We start from the raw sequence: 22,333 nt of genomic DNA, 5'->3' as shown, positions 1-22,333 counted from the left end.
TATTTCATTTTATTTGCTTCTAGCAAATTTTTCTTTCCACTCCTAGTGGTATTTATAGTAAAAGAATCTTCTGGTTCTTTTATGGACATTCATATGAAAATTTATTCGACTTATCGTAATTAATTTTGGATAATCAAGATAATCATGAAAAGATACAAATATTTTGAATCATATCACTTTTGATGCATCATAATATTTGATTCAATAATTATATAATATCATCTCAAAGAGAAAGCTGGTAGCACTCGATATTGCTACTTCAGGAACACATTCGAGACATTCATTTTAAACATATCATCAATAATTCATAACAAATATAAAAAATAAATAAAACTTGTATATAAACTATGTGAATAAAAATTGATCACATATATATTTGAAATGTAAATTATAAAAATTTTAATTCACCAATACTCACCTTAAATATTTCAAATGATATATTGAAAAACTTATTTGAAATAGAAGACTACTATCTTTAGTGTCATCTGAACCTTCTTGCACTGTAAAAATTAGTAAGATTGAAAAAGATCACAGTACATAGCTCTTGTCTAAAAAACTAAAATTATTAGTCAAACATGTCAAGCTAATCATAAAAAAATTTGCCTCTATCTCTTATAAAGAGGAGACCAGTCAACTATTATTACAATAATAGTTGTAATCACTTACCAAACCCAAAATCTCGTAACCCAGATTCATCCCCCATAAGCACCCACCACATATTTTTATTTATTTATTTATTTTATTTTATTGTAAAGATAATGCATTGAATCACGAGTTAATTGACATTGACTATAGCACCTTGGTTGTAATTGATTGATTGATTTATTTATTTTATAATTTTCTCTTTCTTTATTTTCTCCTCTTCGTGTAACCAAGCTGCCTCCAATTGGCCAGATCTATGACCATCACGCCGGAAATGATCTGGTCCAAAGCACGTGTTCTCAGTATCTGAAGGCAGCTGTTGGCGGCAGACTGGATTGCTGGGGAGGGCCTTGCTTTTCTCATAGCCCCCGATACATCTATACCTGAAGAAAGTTACGGGTAATGGCTTGGGCTCACCAGCGCTGCAACCGATGGGAGCCGTGCCAACCAGATGGTGGCCATAGAATTTGATACCAGAAAGCAAGAGGACATTAATGATCCAGATGACAATCATATTGGCCTTAACATCAACTCTCACCTGGTAGCAAGCCCCATAACCAACGCCGGCATAACCCCTAGCTACGTCATCAACTTCCTTATCTTCCCTTCTTCTCTTTGTGTGGCTTGAAGTCCAGAAATTGGGAAAAGATTATGAGGTAGATGAAGAAAAACAAGGTGTTGGGTTCGGTTTTTCTGGATTGATCCCGGAGGGGAAGGTGAGGGCTACGACGTCGCCTAGATTGATCCCGGAGGCAAGTATAAGAGAGGCGGCATGATCAACGAGCTTTTGTAACCGGTCGTGCGTAAAATCGAATTTCCTGCATACGGAAAGAGCTCGATGGAATCACTGGCAAAGATGTCCGAGTTGGGATTGAACTCTCGAAAATTGAACATTTCAAAGTTGGGCACGGCAGAGCCTTTGTCCCTGAGCATCTCTAGCACAGGAGAAGAAATGGATTTTGCATCTCCGTGGGATTTTGTTCATGTGTCTCTCTCCAGGTGTATTGGACATCACCGTACACAACAAAGAGTGTCTCTGTAGACCATCGCAAAGCATTCCAAGAAGCTGATTGGAGTTAGAGAGACGCAGTTCGCAGAGCACTGAATCGCACCCTCCATGGATTTCGACAGCGTCTTCACGTTGCAATAGGACACAGCTTCCTTCGCTGCCTTCGGATCCAAGGATGCTTTTGTTGGTGTCCAAAGCATATCCCCAGAACTTCTTCTTCTTCTTGTTTTTTTTTTTTTCCTTCTTCTCTTCATGGAGTCCAATTTCTTCAACAGATTCAATAGTTTACAGATCCAAATGTCGTTTCCATGCGCATCATTGAAGCTTCCGATCATCACAAACCCATCAAAAAGACAGATTTCTTTGTCGTTCGGGAACTCTCCGCAGGCCATGCGGTACATTTTCCACATCTCGCCTTTCTCGGCCAATATTCCCACGAACACCTCAAAGTACACTCCGTACATCTTCTTTCAGATCGTCCTGATGGTTCACCCATCGGCCCAACCTGGAACGATATTAGAGTTACCGGAGATATTATTACCGGAGAGTTATTGAAGAAGAGAGGCTATGCGGAGTAGGTGGAGTTGGTCTGGTAGGCGGTGAAAAAAGTCGCATCGTGCTGATAACGTATTATGTATCAATTGAAGAGAGAGAATGAGAGATGAGAGATTGGTTTCGTGTTATTCATTCTATGATATAACATCAATATACCTATATATATAGGGTTACAAAAATCTTAATTAACGACTACGACTTGATCAATTACGACGGCTAAATGTGATTATACAATATAAGATGGTTTACAACAAAAATATAATTTTAAAGCAAAACCTATAAATTAAAATTTTTTTAAAAAAATAAAGAAGCTACCTCTATTCATGCCAACTACCCACCCAAAACCTCTCAGTCCTTTTATATAATTTTTTCGAATTTTTAAATGATATTTTTTAATTTTTTTAAAGAGTTATTCTAGTTCTGTTTTCAGATTTTAGTTTTTTATTTTTATTTTTCATAATTTACTTTTTTTTTTTTAGCTTTTTTTAGTTTAATTTTTAAGACTTATGGGTGGTTTAATTTTTCTATGTATTGGGAAAAAGTGATCAAGAAAGTGGATTTTGGGGAGAGTAATACCAAGTTATGGGGATTAATTATTCTCGCCTATAATCTGCAAAATATTGTAAGCTAAAAAATGTGCAAGCTTACAATTTTTTGGTTAATAAAATAAAGTGAAAAATATGCCTAAAACTTGAACACAATTCCATGCTTCCTGGCATTACTGCCTTTTGAGTAATTGCACATGCTCCTCTCCTCACCCCCAAACACCAAATGACTCAAATTCCTATGAAAATACACATTGAGGACTCCACCTATAGCTCTTGTTTTCCACAGTACATAGACTAACTATGGAGACAACAAATAAATCAGACAAATTTCTGAAGTCAATTGTGATTTTTGCATAATTTAAACTGGGAATGCATAATTTTAAAACTAAAACAACTTGACAAGAAAATTTTCACCATGGTAAAAGACACTAGCACCAGCAAAGCTTTGGATTCATATTAGCTCAGGTCAGAAGCTACGCCTTGGTCTGTCTTCGGCAACATTCACTCTTATTGCCCTCCCATCCAAACTCTGCAGCACCGAGACACCCAAAGGTAATATGAGGTATAGATTTTGGATACATCCGACAGAGACATAACTAGTCCTTAGAACAAGTCCTCAGGAACCCTATATGCAACTTACAGAATATGATAATTTGATGAAGTAAAATTTTGAATTTGGATGCAATATGGGACGAGACAGAACTCTTTATTAAAGAAAGAAAGAAGGTGAATACCTGTCCATCAAGAGCAGCAATGGCATCATTCCTCTCAGTCTCACTTGACATTGTTACAAAGCCAAAACCACGTGAACGGCCACTCTCTCTGTCAAAAACTACCCGAGCATCTACCACCTTACCATGCTCACTGAAAAGCTGTTCCAGGCGACCATTGTCCACATCCCATGGCAGGTTACCAACATAAATTCTGAAGGATGGTTCAAATGTGCGAGGGGGGCGTTCTGGTCGAATTCCTCTTGGAGCAGCCTTGTTAACAGTCAATGGCCTTCCATCTAAATCCTATTCAAAGGAAAAAGATAAAGATAAACTCAGAGACAACACATCCATCAAGATATATTGACAGGAAGAAACATGTGTTTGTTGTGTACATGTGATGGAAGCACAGTAAAAAATATCATTTGGAGAAGGTCATGTGGCATGTGGGAGGTGTGAACAGGATAAGACTAATGCTTCTAAAATTATATATTGTAATAGATTAGGTCAGATATTCTAGAATGCTGAGAAAGGGTGAAAAAGAAGCACAAGAAAGGCTGCATTAATGACCAACAAAACACGTATCTTCTTCAAGGCTAGCCTCAAGCAGCAGTTTTACAGGAGAGATTACCTTATAAATAGTATGATAGCTACATAAACTATACACGGCACATTTTAACCTTGAAGCACTTTTCCTCAATAGGCAATTCACCTACTAACAAGGTTCCGATCCTCATATGCCATAAATTAAGACCACTCTGACCTGACAATGTACTTTACAAGTCTAAACTGAATGCATTAGTTTTTCTTTTTAACATTTTTTACAGAAACAATCAGATTAGAGGTGAAACTATGTTTTTGCACGGATTTTTTTATTTTTTTTTATTTTTTTAATTTTTTATTTAGTACAATTGTCATTCTGCACATATTTTTTCAAATTAGAATCCTAATCTCGAGTATATTACTCTTAGAAGGACATAAATAAACCTCATCCTTCCATACATCACCACAGTGATCCAACCTCTATTTTGTTCTCCAGAACATTCTGGCACCAGCTTTGCTCTTCCTACCAAGCTCATAGTGGAACACCTTAGGTTGAAGTTCCTCCAAAGAAGTCCTTGATCAAATGAGCAAATTCCTTAATCAATCATATGACTTGATGTTACAAGTTTCAATGTAAGGTCAGGAAATACAAAACCCAAAAGTACAACCGTGGGTTTCAACTTGCTATTACTCACTAACAAAACTAGTTTCCGTCCCTATTTATTGCTATTAGCAAGTCAACAGTAGAATCCTAAAACCTGTATCTCTGGTAAACATCTAGCAATTCCACTCATAAGCTCCCAATGCTGGTTACTGAAACTTGGCCGCATATGAGACACATACTGTCATGGCACTAGAACCTTCATTTACTTGTGACACAAACCCATCAAATTTTCGCAGCATAAGATCCATGAGTACTTTGGGAGATGGTGAAGGTGAGCCCCAGGTCTGTTCAATTAGATGGTCAAGGCAAGCTGTGAATCATTCCAAAGCAGCATAAGATCCATGGGTACTTCTGCTCATTTAGATACATACTGGAGACTGCAACCTTCAATTTGAAATCTAAATCTGGGGAAAAATGTATCTTCTCTGCTCTTATCCAAGTCCACCCTTGCATCATTTGATCAGTAGAACATTGGGAGACAGTGAAGGTAAGCGCCTGGCCCTCACATAATTATGGGAGAGGGGAGGCGACTAGAGTATCAAGTATCTCTTTCGTTCAGCTTGTTCCTCATCTATTTGGGACTGTACAAGCTACTAACATGAAGACAGAGGGGGGTAGGGTCCTCATTGAGGGTAGCTTTGCTGGATGTCCATTAGTCTACAACTTTGTCTTCTAATCTCAAGTTCCACCAAGGACAAAAAAAAAAAAAAAAAGAAAAAAAAAAAGAGGAATTAAACCTAGAACCGAGTGTCATAGATCAATAATAAGGATTCAAATGCATTGGCTCATAAATGCTTTCAATGTATGGATCCTTCTTCTCGTTCTTGCTGAGACCATGAATGTCATTTCCCGTTGCTGCTGTCATTGCAACCCCTCTCTTCAGTTCTATGTATAAGGATTGACACTCATGGATTTGGCAGGAGCCCATCCAAACTGTCTATAAAACATAACTTTCGGCTAGTTTGCTATTTGGCTTTGCAAGTCTTAACTTGTCAAAGTTGCTCATCAAAGTTATCCTTATGGCTATGTTATGACTAACTTAACTCCTAGGGGTTGGCTCAAGTGGTAAAGGCCTTGGTCTTAGAAGTATGCTCCCTCCAGGTCTACAGTTCGAATTCTACTGGGTGCAAACAATCTTTAGGGCCATCAGACTTGGAGATTTTTCCCTTAAAAAATTCCTATTCAGCTTTATTGCTTCGTGTATACACATGCTATAATTAGTGATATCACTAGTGAATAAAAATTCTCTCTCTCTGAATAAAAATCAGAGAGAGAGAGAGAGAGAGAGAAGAAGAAGCAACTTACATAGCGGTTGAACGTCCCTACAGCCTTCTCAGCTTCTTCAACAGTACTCATAGTCACAAAACCGAACCCACGACTCTGATCGGTCTCCCTATTGTATATAACCTATAACCACAGAAACAAAACGATAATACGTAAACCAAATAAGCTACACCCATGTGTCATAACCTCCCCAAATTCGTAAACCCCAAAACCAGCAACTTTGCAAAAACTAAAAGCCATAAACCTCACCTCAGCAATCTCCACGGTCCCGGCCTGCTCGAAAAGCATAGCCAATTTCTCACTATCAACGTCATAAGGCAAATTCCCAACAAAAAGTTTTGCATCTTCTGGAGGCTCTACAAACTGTTCGTCCTCTTCTTCTCTCTCCTTAAAGTCCCCTTCTTCACCACTCCCTTCCTCTGCTTCAACGCCCTCATCGACCGAAGCCTCGGGCTCAACTTTCCATTCATTTTCCCAAACGGTCTTCTCTTCCTGTTCTGTGGTTTCTTTCTTTTCATGGTCAATGGTGATGGTGTTGTTGTCTTCTTCTTGTTGAGCCCAGTCTGAGGTCTGTGCTACAAAGGTGACTATAGAGGAAAAGTGGGTCTTGTTTCTGAGGGAGAGAGGTGGAGAAAAGAGTGAAGAAGAGCGAGAGCAAGAGAGGTGGAGGTTGGTGGGTTTGACTGGGACAGGGATAATTCGATATGGGTTTTTTGTGGTGGTGCTAAAGAGTGAGGACAAAGTGAATACGGATGATGAGTCGGCCACTGAAAATGCCTTTGTAGCTGCAGAAGCCATTTCTACACACTCACACAGAGAGAGAGAGAGAGAGAGAGAGAGAGAGAGAGAGAAGGGGGGAGGGAGGGTTTAGAGGAGGGGTGAGGATCTGGATAAGGGGTTACAGAGGACCAGTCGAAACTCGAAGGCCGTCTGGTTAGTAGGTTACTCACTGGTATTCTGGTTAATACGACATCATAAGATATGTCGTTCAAAGAGGATATCGTTTACAAGTTGATGTATGTCGTTCAGCGAGACAAAAGGACACCGAAAAATATCTTAGGAACAGATCTCGTTGAGTGGACATTGTTCGAATGAAAAAGATGTAAATATATAGGTTTATATATATTTACAAATTTATTTATTGATAAATTAAAAATATTATTAATAAAAAATTCTGCAAATCAATTATCAATTAATATAGAATAATGTTAAAGATAATTGTGAAGTGCGTAAGTTTCACATAATAATTTTGAAAAAAAATGTGAGATTTATTATTAAAAAATTAATTTTTTTATGTAGATATGTATTTACTCACTCTTTTTTAAAAAGATTATACAATGTTTGCATACTTTACGATTATAAATATCATTTCTTATTAGTATAAAAGATATTTGTATTTTAATTTTTTATGAATTGTTTACCTTTCAACTTACAAGTAATTAGACAATAAGATGAAGGCCACAACATAGATGATAAGATACTATCGCTACTATGCTCTCTAATTTATACTACTTAATTTATCTCTTAATATGGCAACACTTGTCACGTGGCTTATTAAAAAAAATTAAAAACATAAACATAAATAGGTAGAGGGAATCTAGGATTTTTATCATCTTTTTATGTTTTGAAGAGTCATTTTGTTTTGAATATTCATTTTTAAAACTTTTTAATAAGCCAAAAATAAAAAAGGAAGAATGATATTTGTAGTTCTAGGGTCTGCGACTCACTTCAAAAAAGTGATTAAATCTGAGACCTATATGAAAAAGTTTTTTGTTTTTTTTTTTTAAATTGTGGACCTTTATTTATTTATTTATTAATTTTAAAGGAGTGTGCAAAGTTTGCCATTGTTTTATATTCTAAGATTATATCTAATATTATTCAAATAAAAAAATGTAATTCCAATAAATATATTACAAGAGTTTCTTTAAATAAAATATCATAACAATTATAATAAAAAACAAGTAATGCTATGTTCTTATTCAAAAAGAAAAGAAAAGTAATGCCATGTTCAAAGTTTAGATGTGCAAGGCTCGGCAGGCCCTTTAAAAAAGTAGGCCTCATACCCAAAAAAAATGTAGAACTTGTATATTTGAAAGTTACATCAATCATTATTCAAATAAAAAACCAAATGGTAAATAGAATCAAGATATTTTCGTCCCATTACGTCTTGAACCAATTAGGATTTTTAAAAAAGAATTATGTTACGTATAGTTACTTTTACGTATTCGTTATATACTTCATTAATATGATTAATTAAAATAATTATTTTATATTAAAAAAAAGTGACACGGTCAATCACATTAGTTGAACGCGCAAGAAATACGTAACAATAACTGCATATAATTTTTTTTTATAAAAAATATAATAAATTACAATATAAGACCCAACTACCATTATCACACACCTAACTAAAAAAGTTAGGGTAATCGATTATTAATAGATACAACTACCCCATTATTTTATTTTATTTCTTATTTTACTTCATCTGACTTATTGCAATTCTTCACATTTAAAAAGACCTTTCATCTTATTGTCTTTATTACCACAACAAACTTACTTCATTTTTTGACTAAAAGGATTGAAGACAAGATGTTTTCTACCATTTATGATTACGAATTCAATATTTTCCTCTCCATCTTATAATGATTATTTGTCTCTTTGCCTTTCCTACATTTAATTCTTACATTATTTTTTTTATAATTTTCCGATAAAGAAAAAGTTATTCATCTTATTTAGATTTTAGCTTCCTTAACTCTTACAAGAAAAAATAACCTAAAATATAATAGATTCGCTTAGTAAGTTCCACATTAGATGTGTATAAAGTGAAATTGGATTATTGGTGTCGGAGGGGTAGCCTTCACAGAAACAAGTCCTTTTGGTCATCTGGCAAGCCTAATACTTGCCCAATTTGCAATATACATGGGAGTCAACCAGATAATCCTATCTTGGGACCTAATACCTTGACAGTCAATACCAGACGAAGAAGAAAAAAAGCATATTTTTCATTTTGCTTAGTTTAATGTACTTACAATACTTATAATTTACCCAGAAATGAAAAAGAATGCTTTTCTATGATGCTTTCATGTAAAAGACTGTAGAAGCAACTCACACTGCTACCCATTTGAACATACCCAGATCAATTTTTGTTTTTGGGAAAAAATGGGATAATATTTGTGATACACAGTAGAATTTTCAAGCAAACAAGTTTGCATTATACTTCCTACCAAGACTATTTGTATGATTCACTTGAACCGGAAGATGTTGATTCCATCCAGCACTCCAAAGTTCCACATCCATTGCATAATTTCTCAGACACAGATGCCTCTATAGTCAAACTCAATCTCTCTTAATTTGCATTCACCTTGAAGTTTTACTGTCAATAATCCATCATCAGCGTTGTATGTGAATTGCTCTTCTTTCATGTCCACCACACAACACCTCGGTTTGGTGCTCGAATAGGCTCCAAACCGGCCACAACCTCGCCCTTTGACTTTAATTGTGCATCCCAAAAGATCCATGGTGCAGTTCAGAGCTTCTATTGCCCCTCCTGAGTTGTACATGTCAAGTAATCCTAGTGGAGTGAAAAGAAGACCATTTCCAAAATCCTGTTCACACCAAAGTGACATGATTTGTGTCAGAAGTAGAAAGATGCTTCATTGCAAATAAATGTTTCTCAGACTACTTACTCTGATCGGAGAGATGGTATATATTTCACATTTAAGAGTTCTCAAGGACACCTCAAATGTTCCTTTCTTTGGCATAGTAGAAAGGGATCCTGAAATATAAAGAGCATAATGATATTCTAGTCAAGTTGATATTAGGCAAAGTTTGTGGTCAAATCAAAGACACAGTAGAGAGTTAACCTGAATTAAAGGCATATATAGCGTAATCTCCATTCCACCTTTCACCTGCTATCTCCTCAAGAAATTCAACATCATGGGGACTCACATGACATGAGGTGGATGAGGAAGTAGATACTGCACTAGATGTCTCTTGAGCTGCTTCTTTCAGCAGCCAATTCCCCGCTCCTTGGCAATTGAAAACACCTATGATCCCTGATAACTTATTCAAGTTCCATATTTTCAACAAACTGCAAAGAGTTGATGCAACTAGTGATTAGAACACAGTAATTTTAAATTGAAACTATTAGAACAATAACTAAGTGATTATAATTCACATTTTGTTATAAGTTTGAAGTTTTGAGACAAGTGGTAATTTTCTTTTGGGATTTTGGCAATTGAATAGAAACAATTATTCAGTCTGCAAACCAAGAGAAGATGAATGTAAGAAATTAATTTACCTTTTTCTATCCTTAACTGGATCTTCAAATAAACAATCTCGAGTAGGCCGGCCTGCATATCTAGCTCTTAAGACTGAACCATCAGGCAATACTAGCTTTCTGAGGATTTTGAAATCATGATTGCCAGGCTTATCACTACAATGAAATTTAATACCACATAAGTTTTTTCTTCTTTACATTGGAAGATAAAAGTTTAACATAAAATGTTATATCCTCTTCGAAAGAGGTGAAAAACTAATCAACAGTCTTTGACTTTTGTGTCTCACCTTACATATACCGCACACCCACCAATGGCTCTTGCTGCAGCATGAAATTCAGCCGTATCATGTTTGCTCTGAACAAATATGGACAAACTCTTAGATTATGTAATCTAAATGGTTTTAAGCTTCCACTACATAGTGCAAGAGACTAGAATTGAATGATTGTATGGGTTCTAATTCTCTGTGTGCTGGTTATCAAGTAGTAATTATCCCGTTATAAATATTATGTTATGAGTCACTAGAGATCAAATAATTTAGAAAAGTTTAAGCAAACTAGTTCTGGTAGTTCCATGTGAAAAGGGAATAAAATATCAGGGATGTCTTACTTGAAACATGTCCCAGTCTGGCACCACAATCTCCCCTAGAAGAAGACTATTAAAAGCCACAGATGCAATATGCAATGTCTGTAATGTTGGTTCTCTTGGCATGAAATCCTCTGATGCTCTTGCAACCGCACTCTTCTTTGAGCTGAAAGCACACAAACTCATCAGAAACTACATTCTAACTTTTCAACATAATTTAGACATATGTTTCTGAAACTAAAAAAGTGGGCACACCTGTAGATTGCATCTGAGTTGTGACTCATGCTGCAAATTAGGTTGTTGGCTTCAAAGTTCTTTGCAACAGATTGCTCAAGTGCCTCTTGATAGTGCTTCATCAATGACACCCGTCCGCCATACCCAGAACCTAATGTTTCTATCAAATTCTGAACATCAACTTTGACTCCATCCACACCACTGCTTGCAAGATAGCCATGGAGATCATTATAAAACTCAAAGATGTTTTGGGGATCTATAAACCCAACTCCATACTTTTCCAAGCAGTCCATGACAATGTCTCTGAGGTTCCCTGTGTTACCAGGTGATTGAATTGGATAGGCAATCTTTGGGTTGTACTTTTTCAATGTTTCTGACGATGGAAGCACACCTCCCCAATAACCAGCTAAAGCGTGCCACACGTAAACAAATCTGTATGGATATTTAAGTCCCATGGTCAGAATTAATGAGGTTTTCAACAAGTTAAACAGAAAAGAATTCCCATATCCAGATTTGGAAACTGACTTTAACCCAAATTTGCCTTTGATGTCATCAATAAAATCATGTAGATCAATGCATGAATCATCTGAACCCAAACTCTTGAACTTACTGTTTTCTTTGATATCTACCAATCTGGTGGCAAACCTATTGATAACCAAAGGGAAAAAAGGATAATTAGCTGACTGATACAGATTACTCCTAGTTCATAGAAGGGATCTATTCTCATAAAAAGAATGGAAGTCTTACTCTGTCCCTTCAATAGGTGGTTCACCTTCTTTTTGGAATTCATTTACAGTCTCTTGCCATCCATCATCAATGATCAGGAATTTAGGTGAACGGCCTCCTTCTGAGAAACTTCAGGACAACAGAACACAAGAGAACAGTCATTCAGTTAATAAATAAGTTTCAGATTGGGTACAACTATTATTCAAGTAATTGACAGAAGAACTTGTGAGTTTGTTATTTGTACTTTTGGAGACCCTCTTTGATCCCCTGAGGACTGACTTCAGTGTAGAAAGCATCCCAAGTGCACCATCCAAACCAGTCCAGATACGCTGGTATCTATGAATCCAAACACAAGAAGTATATCAATTGCATTGAAATGAACCCACACTGTCAAACTGGTTAACTATTCAGATCTTGGTTACCTTTTTGTTTTCGATGTGGCTAAAAGTACATTTGTGCTTCTCTAGTGTCCTACATCAGTATACATGCGTAAGCGTAACAATATGCGAAAATGGCTACGATGTTGAAATCAATATGAAGAGGCAATGTAAGTGGTAAACCTACTTGACAGAGTTTGTAATAAGCTCAAATGGGTTATTCCCAGAATTTATGAATACTGCTTCCAGTGATTGGGAGGTTAGAACATTATCATCTCCTGATTTTGAAGAAAAGAAAAATAACAAACCAGATCAAAATGAGATCTAGTTCAGCACATGAAACTAAAGGTGGTTAATAGAAGAGCCAACTGACCACTTTCAATGCAGAACTGGAGCTCATTTTCGGGAGTTCCTTGCAAACTTGTCCTAAATTGACCATCCAAAACAGGCAAGAAGAGAATGTAGGTGTTTTCGGTAGTTAGATCAGAAGAAGTCTCATTGTTCAGAACAGATACTTGTCTTGCTTCCAAGAGAAGCATTTGCGTTTCCATGGGAATTTCACAACCAGATTTTCCAACTCGTGGTATCATCCACCAGATTTTTTCTCTAAAGAGAGACAAGAACTTAAATCCACGCCTGTAAGGACCACACAATTTTCAAGTTAAACTTTAAGGGGAAAGAAAAAGAAGACCAGTGCCATTGGTACATACATTCTTCACATTGAATTATACGAAACAGAATGCAGTAATCAGGTCTACATTTCTCGACAACATAGGTTTTTTCTTTTATGGGACAAAGGTAGATGTAGTATTTGGTGCAACCAGCTCAGAGAGCTGAAAACAGAGAAATGCATTGAATAAATAAAGGAAATGTGGAGGCAGAGAGTTAAGATTCAAGAAACTCACTCAAGAACACCAAGACTGAAAACGTGACGCGAACTTTGAGTAGATGAAGTTGCACCCATGAAAGCCGCGCGCCCGGAGCTAACCGGAGAAACGACAACATTTCCCGGCACCCCGGTCAACACCACCTTTTCCCCGACCATGAGACATCCATCCTCGACGCTCGGCGTGGCTGTGATCGTCATTTTTAGCTCCAAACAACACCACCACTCACAACTTGCTTAAATAGTAACGGTGTGAATTATTACAAGTTAAAACTTGGGAAAGAGATTGAGATTTGAATCAAAGTCAGAGAAGAAGAAATTAACACGTTGGTTTGACTAAAGATTACGTGCACGACAACTTAAAGCAAGAAAGATGCGGCTGCGCACGTGTGAGTGATCTGTTTGGTTATCGGGAAAGGATGATGCAAATGGATTGAGAGAGGTGGCATTTTATATCTTGGGTGGTGCTGGTGTGCCGAACCTCAACTTTGACCGCTGAGCATGCTCATTAGACAAATTTTTCTTTTTCTTTTTTTTTAAATAACCTTTTAACATATTTAAATATTTTTAAAAAATATATTAATATATTAAAAATCATTTTTTAATTATTAAATAAAGAAAAAAAATTACATAAACGATTAAAATAAGAGAGAAATTCAGAGGGATACTAGCATTTTTCCTCTATATCTCAAGACTTTGGACTTCCGGGGGTCTTGTCCATCCCCATGCAGTTTCAGCTCGTCACCAAAATACTTTGATCGCTGAGGATCAGAAAACACGTCTAGAAGATCATATCAGTGATAACTTTTAAATGGCCCAATAACAATACTCATAAATATATATATATATATATATATTATAGGAATCACATAAAAATGTAATAATAATTATCTTATATTTATTGAAAATAATCAAATAAGAATTATAGGGACCTGTACGAGCTGAATATGGAGTACATATACGTCAAATTATTGCAAGGAACCTAAATATTTCAATTTTCAAACCATAATGTCGGCTTTTCAAAGCACGATAGAGGCACTAATCTCGGATTCTGGAGAGTTCGGAAGAGATAAGACTTGGGCTTAATCGACGTGGATGTGACTAGGATTAATGGCCCATCCCCAAGTTTTAACTTTTTATTTATTTTTTTAAAAATAAAACTAATCGTTTTTACATATTTTTTATTCACTCGATTGGATAAAATACATAATATATATATATATATATATATAAAAGGACCGTATAGCTAAATATTAAAAGAAGTTTCATTACTTAAAAGACAGAAATATCGTGGTTACATACCAACAACTCCTATATGGATACAGATAAAATCCAAAAACGACGGAGCTGTAAGAGTTTCATCCTACACGATATAATAGTAGCGATACCAAAGCTACATCAAGTGTCAACAACTATTTTTAGGGTAATATTGGATATTCCAATAACGATTTACATGGATGATGATTGATGATGGCGAAAGATAACTGAAGTCATCAAGCAGAGAATAGTTGTAGAGTAGCCCCTGCAAGAACAAGAAGACGGTCACCAAAATAAATTGATTTCGATGAAGTGGGCATAAGGGAGAAAATAGTGTATTTTTGTATTATATAGTTGATTTGTTGTGCAGAATGCTCATTCAATTTCATAGTGGGTTCTAAATTTCTAATAAATAATAATAAAGGTGAGTGATAGTTCAAATGAGAAAATTTTGGAGTTTAGAGATACGTTGTTGAAACAAACCTATTTCTTTTTTTTGATAAGTAAAAATGGGGGGGTGCAACACGAGGACTTCCAGGAGGTCACCTATCCTAGTATGACTCTCGCCCAAGCACGCTTAACTGCAGAGTTTTGATAGGATCCGGTGCATTAGTGCTGGTATGATCGCACCCTCATAGTTAAATTTCTAAGAAATTTTCAAATGATAAAGAGTCCATTCTTCAATTGTTTTAAAAAAGATTTCAAAAAACAAAAATTGTTTTAAAAGAAATAAATTTATTTTGCTAATAATAGAATTCATTGCACATGCTAATTGTTCATGTAAATATTTTGTTAACTTGTTTGGACCATTTACACTCATGCCTCTAACCTTTGTGTTCCTAAGCATGATTTTCATGAAGGTAACTTATCTGTCCTGCGCTGCTTCACATGACAAGCTGAGGAAGTAAATTAGACTTGCTTGATCATTTTGGCAGGTGAAGGGAAAGACAGCCAGACTAGAAAAGGTGTGGCACTTGTTGAACATTGTTCTCTTCTCTCCTTGCGGTAGCAACCATGATTTCTGCAGTTCGACTCATTATTATCAAAATTCAGGAATATAATTTCTTTGCAAATACATAAATGCGTTGATCGTTACAGTATACTACATATCAGAATTCACTGCAGCAAGATAGCTTATATGAAGAAAAAATGTGCAGGAAATGTTAAATGTATAGTGGAAATGTTATAAGCTATATGCATATAATGTTAAAACCAAAAGGATGTTGATGACTTCACATTTCCCACTAAACTACAACAGTATAGGACTTGGTAGTGGGTTTGTTCTGGAGAGGACAAATCACTTGGCAAGACTTCATCATGCTAGAAACAATAGAGAATAAGAACATCAAATAATTTGCTAAACTGATAATGTTAAGGTCATTTCCAAATCTAAAACCCGCTCAATTAAAGGAATGTAATATTAGAAGCTTTCCACAGGTTGATAGCTAAAACAAGCATCACACCACAAAAAGTTTCAAGTACTAGGGTCAGAAGCATCGAGTGGTTTTAGTCACTAGAGCCACAAATGACAATCACAGAAATGGAAAATTCTTAAAGTTTTGCCCATATTGAAATCTTTCCCCCAGGCCCCAGCCAAATGGACGCTGTTTTGCCAGAGAAACAGTGGGTAATGTCCCTTTGTAGTTATCATATACAGAACTGATCGCTGCAATACTTTTCTTTTGAAGAACTATGTGACGCCTCCAAATTCCGTTTGGGATTGGACGGATATTTGAAGCGTCGAGACATGCAACACAAGGTTACCTGCCCCCGTTCATGACATATAAGATGCAATAATCCTAACATGCATCTAACATTATGCAATATTCGCAGTGGATAATTTTTTTCTTTAGCAATACTATGCACCAAATTAAAATATCCCAAATACTTAAAACATACTTCATATATAAAGATACATTGAATAACTAAGATCACAGAACTATTCCAAAATAGTTATGATCTAAAAGTACTGGAGATGCAACTCCATCGTACAAGTAGTAATTTAACTACTATATTAACCTTAACGACGCACCGTCGTTCAGTCGACTGTATCTAGTTGGTCAGCTCCTGATCTTCCTTCAGGTCCTGTAACAAGATCTACCATTCGGGGGGAATGGTAGTTGGGACTACCACAGTGAGATTTGATTACAAATCTCAGCAAGTTAACAAAAAACTTCCATACAGACTAATGATGTATGTATGACAGTAAAAGCATAAATGCATAATTAAATTCATAAGTAATTAAAGTATAACTTAGCGTACAACATAGCATAATTGACATAGCTTAAATTGAATCATGAACTAAACTTGACTTGACATGAATTTGATCTGAAACTTGACTTAGCATGAACTTGCTCTGAAACTTGAATTAACATGAAAAATACATACTCCACAGTTGTTGTGGCCCCATGTATTCTACGTGTAAATACATACTCCACAGTTGTTGTGGCCCCATGTATTCTACACAAACTTGACTTAACATTAAAAATACATACTCTACAGTTGTTGTGGTCCCATGTATTCTACGTGTAAATACATACTCCACAGTTGTTGTGGCCCCATGTATTCTACACATCATAATGTACTCAAGATGAAATGTGATTGGAATACGAAAGGACTGAAGTCCTGACGTAACATAACGTGACTTGAACATAACTTAGAATACATGACCAACTTGAGATAGAAATATTTCGTAACATGGCATAACATATAATAGACAACATATTTAGCATGACATATTTGTAATGTATAGTAATACATGACAGAATATATTGTGTAACAGATAAAAATTGATAACAGAATAAATTCTGTATAATAGACAATTACATGATAACTTGGCATGGCATGACATATATGATAACATACAGACATACACTGTAGTTCTTTTACTTAGCACACATACACAGTAGACTGCTAGTAAGTTAAAAGCTAACTTATCTCGATCTCTGCGTTTCTTATAAAACTTCAAGTGCGATCACGAGGAACTGTAATTAGTGATTCTAAAAGTTAGAACTAAATCACTAAAAATTTGAAATATGAAAAATACTAACTTAAAGAGTAAAATTTTCATTTTACTCTCTACATGTGGAAAAATGACCGTTTTACCCATAACTTAAGGATTTTTCATACTAACTCCAAAAGTTTCCAAAATTTACATTTCTCATGTAAATTTTGTCCTAAATTTAAATATCAACTCAGAAAAATTTAAAACAAAACACAACTATGAAGAACACACTATGATCGAAACATCCATAGGCCATTTCCCTTTATTTTTGTTGCAATTCCTTCCAACTTCAAAACTCATGCTTAAACCAAAATTTTGTAACAAACATATTCCAATTCTAAGTTCAAAACCATACTTAAAACATCCATTTAGAAAAAGCTAATAATCAACACCAAACTTTTTTGTAAAAAGATCCAAACACTTGAATCACAAGTTTTGACATTAAATCAAAACATCTCCAAGAGTTTCAAAAAATCAAATCTTACTTCTAACATATTCATAATATCATCCTAACATCAACCATGCTTTAAATCATCAAACCAAAGTCACCAAAATCACAAAATAACATTTGGAGTTTTTGGTTTTACACTTAATCCAAAAACAGAAACTTTTTCCTCAACTAGTTTTAATAAATATCTTGATCTATGACTTATAAATATATGATCTTCAAACCAAACCATCACATGGTTTAAAAAGATGTCCTAAAACATATATAAGCTTCTAATTCAAGATCACATTGTTAGAAATTAACCAAAACATAAATTTAGCCAAGAATATCCACACTTTGGCTTGTTTGAATATCTCTTTGCATAAAATTTCATATCTTTGAAACTAACATCAAATATCTTCAAAATAATAATATAACATGTATATAAGATACTTAGGATCCTCCAATAAAATTATTAAAGTCATTAGAATAGGTTTAGACCACCAAAGAGTTAAACTTTCTCAAAACAGAAACTGTTTTTCTTCTTCCAGTTTCTAAGTTTCTAAATCTAAGTAAATCTTTCATCAAAACCTTTAATCATGCAAAAATCCTCAACCAATAGTCACATATACATGTTAACAATACTCCATAAAAATTTCGGACCAATATCTATCCATTAGCTTGGTCAAAAACTCCAAATTATAACATATTCTCCAGTTTATCTCCCAGAATGACCTTTCTATAGTTTATACAATATTTGACTGACCAAATGATCTTCAAATGGGGCAAATAAGATATCCATGTAAACTAGACTAAAAAAGGAACAACTTATATGAAGGAGACTTTATGATAAAACACTTACAACAGCTTCGAAATGGGCGTGCAAAAGACCTCCTAAAAGCTGTCCGAGAGAGAGTGTTTGATAATCTTTTATTGGAAGGTGTAATTAGATAATTTCGTGGGGAGAGGTGGCTGGAGATAATTATGGATGAGATATGGAAGAGATGAGGCTGGAGTTGAGAGTTGAGTGTAGTTTTCTCCTACCCAAAATATCTATAAAAGATTATCTCATAATATTTTATCTAATAATATCTATAAAAATCAACTCAAAATATTTTTACCCAATAATATTCATGAAAATTACCTCAAGATATTTCTTTTTATCCAATAATATCTACAGTTTTAAACAGACGTTTTGACCGAAAATATGAAAAAATGTTATTGCGCCATAAGACTTTAAATAACCCTCCGAGTCTAATGGCACAAACCATAATACATTTTGACACTTCTAACTATCTCCAATAATCAAAAACACACTTCTGATACCATAGTAAATAATAACACTAACTATGTAATTAGACAAAAACCTATATGATTAATGGATTCGTGAAAACTTATGGGGTTTTCACGAGGTTCTTAAAGTTAATAGAAATTTCACAATTGAATTTCTAGCGGGCTGTTACAAACTATCACAGCTTTCTCTCATTCATCATTATTGCAGAGTGCAGTTATGTTGATCTGTTGAACATCGAGGCAGCCATCATTATCTTTTCCAGAACAACCGCTTTCAAATATCCCAGCAGTTAAGGGCATGAAATTTTCAGTTAAGGACCTCAATATGCCTATAATAATATTGCTTAAAAGTATTAACTTAGACCTTATACAGGCCTGTAAACATCAGAAAAGAGAGCATGTCACTACTTGGGATGCGTCACCCACGTTTTCTTGATACTCCAAGCAAACTAGCCACAAATCAGATGCGTTTGCTTTTATCTAGCTCAGATGGACCTAACAACATGTAAGTCGTCAGCTCACAGAAACAATGGAAATAGTTTTCCTTGCCATCTTTCCTGCTTCCTGGGTTAACATACCTTCTAGGGACCAGTGAAAGAAAGATTAGTATAAGCGAGAACAGAACCCAATGCATCTCTTAATGGAAGTTTAAGGACAATTGGAGAGAACTTAACCCACCAAGAGTTTTTAAACATAAAGGTTTTATTGCCACACATTATCGGTAACTTGTAGCATGTAGTGCCAAATGTATCGGTTGACTGCCTTCAAGTCATGCGGGTCAACAGGGGCATGGAATCTGTGATTATCTTGAGAAGCTACTTGCTGATTGTTCAGCATGTTAGCAGACGAAGTTTTTTGAAGGAATTTCATAGGAGATCAACCATGTTGTTTCAGGACTTGAATCCAGTCTTTACATAAATTGTCAAAGCTGAGGGTTAAACTTGTCATTCAGAGCAGAAAGTGTGCATTTCTTATATTTCAGTCCAATGATGATAGCTCACCAGGGTTTTGCTTTAAATACATAAATGTTCAGTTCCTCACTTGATTTCCATGATCACAGCAATTGATCTCAACCCAACTGCATCCAGGAAGCTTAATTTTAATTCTATCCTTCATTGCTTCCCGAATCCTTTTGGCCTCGTCCCACCTTTCCATTGAGGCATAAATACTGGAAAGAAGCATGTAATTCCCAGCATTTTCAGGTTCTAATTTGAAGAGTTGCTTAGCAACAATTTCCGCAATCTCGACATTGCCATAGGTTCTGCATGCTGCAAGCAAAGCACCCAACGCTCCAGGTTGTGGCCCCATGGGCATGCTTTCCACTAACTTGTAAGCCTCATTAAGTTTCCCGGCACGTCCCAGCATATCAACCATGCAAGAGAAGAGATTAGCATCAGGCACAATCTTGTGATCTTTTAGTATGCTTTCCCAATATCTCATTCCATCTTCGAAGAGCCCTGTATGGCTACAGGCAGTCAGTACTCCAACAAATGTGATTTGATCGGGTTCTACATTTTCTGCTAGCATTCTGTGAAATATTTCCAGAGCTTTAACCCCATGACCATGTGAAGCTAGACCTGTGATTAGCGCACTATACGAGAAGACATCCTGCTGGTGGATCCGGTCAAACACGCTGCATGCCTCTTCCATGCTACCGCACTTTGCATGCATATCTACTAGGGCAGTTAATACCAGATCATTCTGCTCAATGCCTTCTTGTTCCACATAAGATGCAATCCAATTTGCAATATCTGCTCGGCCTAATTGTGCCGATGCAGATATTACTGCAGTTATAGTATAAGCATCTGGTCTTACATGTGCTTTCTCCATCCTCAGGAAAAGTTCCAGTGCTTCACTTGGTCTCCCATTTTGTGCACACCCAGAAATCATTGCTGTCCAACAAACCAAACTCTTTTCCGGCATTTCATCAAAGAGAGATTTAGCCGCATCAATGAGCCCATTTTTAGTATAACCCACCAACATCGCAGCCCAAGAAACGGAATTTCTCTGAGGCATCCTATCAAAAATAGCACGGGCCGAACCTAGATCTCCACTATTTACATAACCCAAAATCATTGCATTCCAGGATATCACATTTCTTACCGGCATCCCATCAAACAATTCTTGGGCATTTACCATATCCTCCCCAACTCTGGCATGAGCCCCTAGAAGAGCATTATAGGACACAACATCTCCTTTTGCACCCAATTCATCAAACAGCCGACGTGCCTTCTCCAACGCACCACATTTACCATACATATCAATCAAAGCATTCGAGACAGGAACACACACACCAAAACCCGTTTTCACAACGTGTCCATGGATTTCAGTTCCACGACAAAGATCATTAAGAGCGGCACAAGAGTTAAGCAAAAATGGGTATGTAAAATTGTCTGGTCTAATCCCAAAACGAATCATTTGGGCATACAAATTCAGCGATTCAGAACAAAGCGACGGAATCTTGGAGAAAGCTCTAATGGCGTGGTTGAAGAGAGAGAGATTTGGGTGAGAGAAAGAAGAGAAGACGAGACGGGAGTATAGAGGGGAGTAGAGAGAGGCATAGAGAGAAACGAGAGTGGAAGCTAAGGAAGCGTTTCTGTGGAGATCAAAGCGGAAGATGTGGGCGTGGATTTGCTTGAGCTGAAAGAGGGATGGACATGTTTTTAGCAGAGAAGCAGCAATGTCGGCTTTGTTGTTTGGGTGATTTTTGAGAGCTATCGTTCGTTGCATTTTTGCAAGGCTTGGGATTTTGACGGTTAGTTGGTCCCACTGTCGTCTTTCCCCGGCTTCCCTTCAATTTTAGGAATTTAAGGGCGTGTTTGGAGCTCGATTCTTATTTGAATCACTTTACATCTGTATTTCTCTTTTAATCGGATCAATCAATTTGATTACATCTGTATTTCTGTTTTAATCGGATCAATCAATTTGATTATAAAGTTTTGGACCTATATGACCGTTTCGATTCAGAAAATATCTCATCTCATCATTATAATTTTTTAAAATTATCACATAAAATATAAGAAAGAATTTAATTTTTTCGAATCTTAATTAAACTTTTTTAAATTTTAAAATATAAATAATATTATAAAATAATATTTTATTTAATTTTCATCTTTAATCTAAAATCATCTCATCTCTAAATATAAAACAGTCCTAAATCAACATGTACTAATAAACTACTCCTACAAGGGAAAGCCACCATGGGTTTTCTTCATACAAATTAATTTGAGACATATTACATAAAATTATATATTTCATAAATATTATATAATTATTTTAAAAAAATTAGAATCTATTTAAAATTATAATATT

General features: G+C 35.7%; 3 protein-coding genes and 1 pseudogene across 4 annotated transcripts; all 4 read right to left on the bottom strand.

Moving 5' to 3' along the window:
- Positions 1-2,891: 2,891 nt before the first annotated feature.
- On the bottom strand, positions 2,892-6,852 carry LOC122290121 (28 kDa ribonucleoprotein, chloroplastic-like). The gene is made up of 4 exons (XM_043097672.1): positions 6,205-6,852; positions 5,977-6,078; positions 3,489-3,770; positions 2,892-3,283 (listed from the first exon to the last, which is right to left on the bottom strand). The coding sequence occupies exons 1-4, from the start codon at positions 6,751-6,753 to the stop codon at positions 3,221-3,223; spliced, it is 996 nt and encodes a 331-aa protein (XP_042953606.1). The 5' UTR covers positions 6,754-6,852; the 3' UTR covers positions 2,892-3,220.
- A 2,083-nt stretch (positions 6,853-8,935) lies between these two features.
- LOC122288860 (probable galactinol--sucrose galactosyltransferase 2) lies at positions 8,936-13,445 on the bottom strand. 2 transcript variants are annotated; one of them, XM_043095668.1, is made up of 14 exons: positions 13,060-13,443; positions 12,528-12,790; positions 12,342-12,432; positions 12,200-12,248; positions 12,022-12,113; positions 11,799-11,906; positions 11,577-11,696; positions 11,073-11,483; positions 10,842-10,983; positions 10,522-10,589; positions 10,256-10,390; positions 9,819-10,045; positions 9,642-9,730; positions 8,936-9,560 (listed from the first exon to the last, which is right to left on the bottom strand). In XM_043095668.1, exons 1-14 carry the CDS (start codon positions 13,239-13,241, stop codon positions 9,264-9,266), a joined length of 2,274 nt encoding a protein of 757 aa, XP_042951602.1. In that variant the 5' UTR covers positions 13,242-13,443; the 3' UTR covers positions 8,936-9,263. The 2 variants fall into 2 exon arrangements, with proteins under 2 accessions (XP_042951602.1, XP_042951603.1); XM_043095669.1 differs by lacking the exon at positions 11,577-11,696 and having other exon boundaries at positions 13,060-13,445.
- An 838-nt stretch (positions 13,446-14,283) lies between these two features.
- LOC122290280 (putative pentatricopeptide repeat-containing protein At5g37570) lies at positions 14,284-21,835 on the bottom strand. The gene is made up of 3 exons (XM_043097908.1): positions 19,386-21,835; positions 15,127-15,318; positions 14,284-14,562 (listed from the first exon to the last, which is right to left on the bottom strand). Exon 1 carries the CDS (start codon positions 21,749-21,751, stop codon positions 20,051-20,053), a length of 1,701 nt encoding a protein of 566 aa, XP_042953842.1. The 5' UTR covers positions 21,752-21,835; the 3' UTR covers positions 14,284-14,562; positions 15,127-15,318; positions 19,386-20,050.
- LOC122290534 lies at positions 14,812-14,929 on the bottom strand (annotated as a pseudogene).
- Positions 21,836-22,333: the final 498 nt, after the last annotated feature.

Source organism: Carya illinoinensis, chromosome 12, assembly GCF_018687715.1.
Source record: "Carya illinoinensis cultivar Pawnee chromosome 12, C.illinoinensisPawnee_v1, whole genome shotgun sequence".
Taxonomy (NCBI): domain Eukaryota; kingdom Viridiplantae; phylum Streptophyta; class Magnoliopsida; order Fagales; family Juglandaceae; genus Carya; species Carya illinoinensis.
The sequence above is the reverse complement of the archived record's forward strand: the minus strand, read 5'-3'. Positions and strand labels throughout refer to the sequence as shown.